The sequence below is a fragment of the Lipotes vexillifer genome, unplaced genomic scaffold, assembly GCF_000442215.2.
Source record: "Lipotes vexillifer unplaced genomic scaffold, Lipotes_vexillifer_v1.1 scaffold1347, whole genome shotgun sequence".
Taxonomy (NCBI): Eukaryota; Metazoa; Chordata; class Mammalia; order Artiodactyla; family Lipotidae; genus Lipotes; species Lipotes vexillifer.
The window spans coordinates 462,245-465,674 of NW_006796201.1; the positions used below are offsets into that span (position 1 = coordinate 462,245).

General features: G+C 53.4%; 1 protein-coding gene across 1 annotated transcript in view; it reads left to right on the forward strand.

Moving 5' to 3' along the window:
• Positions 1 to 2,925, forward strand: part of ADGRG3 (adhesion G protein-coupled receptor G3) — a 27,578-nt gene extending 24,653 nt beyond the window's left edge. Inside the window, exons 14-15 of the mRNA XM_007468327.1 lie at positions 738 to 1,021; positions 2,813 to 2,925. Of these exons, the coding sequence (XP_007468389.1) occupies positions 738 to 1,021; positions 2,813 to 2,925 (397 nt within the window). The remainder of the gene's footprint in view (positions 1 to 737; positions 1,022 to 2,812) is intronic.
• Positions 2,926 to 3,430: the final 505 nt, after the last annotated feature.

Here is a 3,430-nt window from a genome sequence, read left to right on the forward strand (position 1 = left end):
TTTCACTCCTGCAGTGGAGGGAACAGGGGAGCTGAGCTGAGCCTTTCCCAGGGTACCTGCCTGAGGCCCATGGTTCTGTGCTAAGAAGAGCTGGTGGGGCCTTGGTCCTGTCCCCGGGGCCTCAAATGCAGGGCCCCAGGGGCCAGGCAGGGAACATAAGTACATGCAGCGGCCTGGGTGGGCACAGCGACAGACTGGCAATCACATGCCAGTCTAATGGGCAGCTGACTACTGTCCCTCGGGAGGGCATCCACAGAGCTGCCAGCTGTATGGTTTTATAAGAGAAGCAGAAATCTGGATGTGTAAGGAATTCTTTGGCGGTCCAGTGGTTAGGACTTGGTGCTTTCACTGCCAGGGCCTGGATTCAATCCCTGTTCAGGGAATTAAGATCCCACACGCTGTGTGGCATGGCCAAAAAAAAAAAAAAAATTTGGATGTTTATGCCAAACATTTCACTTTTAAAAGGTGGTCATTAATCCTTTTTTTTTTTTTTCTTACAACATAATGTGGGGTGAACGAAACATGTCTTTGGGACAGAACTGGCCTTTTACACTCACAGGTCTAAAGAGACAGCAGCCTGGAGCCTTGTGACAGCCCCTCCCCCGGGAGAGTGGGGAATGGATGGGTGGAGATGGGAGAAGGCATCTTTTTGGTCAGAGAAGATCAGGCAGGGAGACAGCCCAGGGCTTGCTCTCAGGAGACTTCCTGTGGTCCTAATGGCCATCCGCCTCCTCCAGGTGCTGGTTCTGTGAGAAAACTGCCATCTCTGCGCTCTACGTCACTGTCCACGGCTATTTCCTCATCACCTTCCTCTTCAGCGCCGTGGTCCTGGTCCTGGTGGCCTTGAAGATCTTCACCCTGTCGAGTGCCACGGCGGGCAAGGAGAAGCGGCAGCACTGGAAGGGGGTCCTCACCCTGCTGGGCCTCTCGAGCCTGGTGGGCGTGGCCTGGGGGCTGGCCATCCTCACGCCCCTAGGCCTGTCCACCACCTACGTCTTTGCACTGTTCACCTCTCTGCAAGGTGAGGCTCCTGGGACAGGGAGGTGACGAGCTGCCTCGCCTGCACCAGGGGGTGTTGGGGGGCTTTGCGGGGAGGGGGTAGATGGCAAGAAACAAGATTCTACTCAGGCTCGCTCAAATCAAGGGTAGTGATCTTAAATATCCAAGGCTCTCCCAAGGACCCCAGGGCAGGAAGGCTGGCTGACCTCATGGGAGCTGGTAGCAGGGTCAGGAAAAGCCACCAAAACCAAAGCAGATACTTTCCCCATCTTCTTCTCTGGAGTCACACGGAGTCTCTCACCTTGTCTCTGTGGAAGCTGCTTCAGTCTTCTCTCCACTGGCCCATTCCTACCCATGGCCCCCAGCTGGCTGCCCAGCATGGCCCCCGTCATCCCTGTGTGACCTTCTAAGTCTAGTGACCATGGTCTGCTTCAGTCTCTTCCATGTTCTTAGGAGAGTCAGGGATCTGACTGGGCCATCTTGGGTCAGGTGTCCATCTCTGGTCCAATCATCTGTGACCAGGAGGGCGAGATCATGTGACGTGAAGGCCACGTGACACGAACAGACTCTCTAAGGGGCTGTGAAGGCAGGAAGCAGATGGTTAGTGGAGGAAATGCTTGCTACGTCTGCTCCCTGCTCCCGTGGGGTTCTTTCTCTGATACCCAGCAAAGGGGCAGGCGCCCAGGGTGCATGTGGGACACGGTTTCCCCGCCCGCACCTGTCCTCTTTGTTCCTCGTACCCCTGTTTCATACACTCAACTTAATGAAGCACCACAGCCTGACTGTGAGGCAAGCAGCTAAGAGAGGAAGGACGAGGAGTTACTAGGAGCCGAGGGGTCCTAGATCCAGCAGGTGCAAGCCCACAAGAACAGGGCTGGCTCCCAGTGCCTCACAAGACTACATGGCACCACGGTTGGCAGCACTTGGGGACAAGCAGACCGGCGTTCAAATTCCCACCTCCACTCACCACCCCAGCAAGTCACTCAGCTCCTCTGATCCAGTCACCTGTACAGCTGGGATAATTCCAGTACTTTTCTCGCCAGATTTCATGATGAATAACTGAGATAATGTGTGTGTGTAATACAGGAGGCCTTCAATATGTGGGAACTATGTTAACAACAGAAGTCATTATTATTAGGTCACCGGAGACTGTCCCCAGATGAAGAATTATGAGTCCACCTCTGAAAATTCCCAGGGGTTACGGCTTGGAGAGGGATGCACCTTGAAACTGCGGATTACGTCATTATTCTTTCTGAGGTTACCCATCATAGTTAAGTCTGAACACTTCACCGCACCGAGTTATTTCAACTGAGTGTAACTCGGTATTTCTCTCTTCTTCCCAAACAGAGCCCTCAGCCCCCTTTAACTGCCCTTGAACTCTTCTAAATATTTTTTATTGTCATGTAGGGTTTTAGTTCTACATTTCTTTTAAAGAAACACAAAGATTTTTACTTTTCTATCAATCTCTGTACTTACTACAATTTTCATACCTCACATCTTCCCTTTTCTTCTCGCTGAAGCACATCCTGGAATAATCCTCTATAAGAGGGGCAGTGTAGTTGTTTTGCATGTCTGAAAATTCCTTCATTTCGGTCTTTCTTTTATGAGATAGCTGGGTGTATAGATTTTATTTCGAGGACTCTGGTTTTCATTCTCAAGTTATCTGTTTGGTTCTTTTTCAGGGGTAGGTTTCATTTTTTTGTCTGATTTTTCTATACATTCTTGAACTTTTACAGTGGAGCGATTTCTCCTCTGAGTGGCCGCCAGCCCAGGCCCCACCCCAGGCTCACTGAGGCCCTCTCCTCCCTGACAGGTGTCTTCATCTTCTGCTGGTTTGTCGTTCTCTACTTCCCAAGCCAGAGCACCGTGACCTCGTCTTCCGGCACTGCCCGGGCTGACCAGGACCTCACCGTGTCTCATGAATAGTAGGCTGCCGTGTGGCCAGGCCAGGGCTGGCCTGCATTCTGGACTCAGCTCTGATTTGCTGTGTGACCTTGGTGGGAGGGAAGAGGTGCTCCCTGCTTCCTTCTGGGCCTCAGCGCCCTTCTCTGTACAATGGGACTTGGGAGCAGGGGGATGGGAACCAGGTTGGACCATGTGGCCTCAAAGGTCTTATCCAGATCCACCTATGGGTCTGAGAGTTCACAGATCCAGGATGGCAGGAGTCTCAAGTCCCTGTGATCCTAAGACCCTGCCGGCACGCCCACCCGCTGCCTTCAGAGCAAGGGCCTGAGCCCAAATAAGGAAGTCTGTCGTTGGCCTCTTGAAGGAGCCCCCAGCCTCTCCCCTCCCTTCCTTCCCCTTGTCAGCGCCCTCCCACAACTCCACCCTCTGGCCGGGCACCTGGGGGGCCGTCAGGGCCACCATCCCCTCAGGCACTGGGGCAGTTGTGGACTGGAGTTTTGTTGCCTGGTTCGGGGGGGGGGGGGGG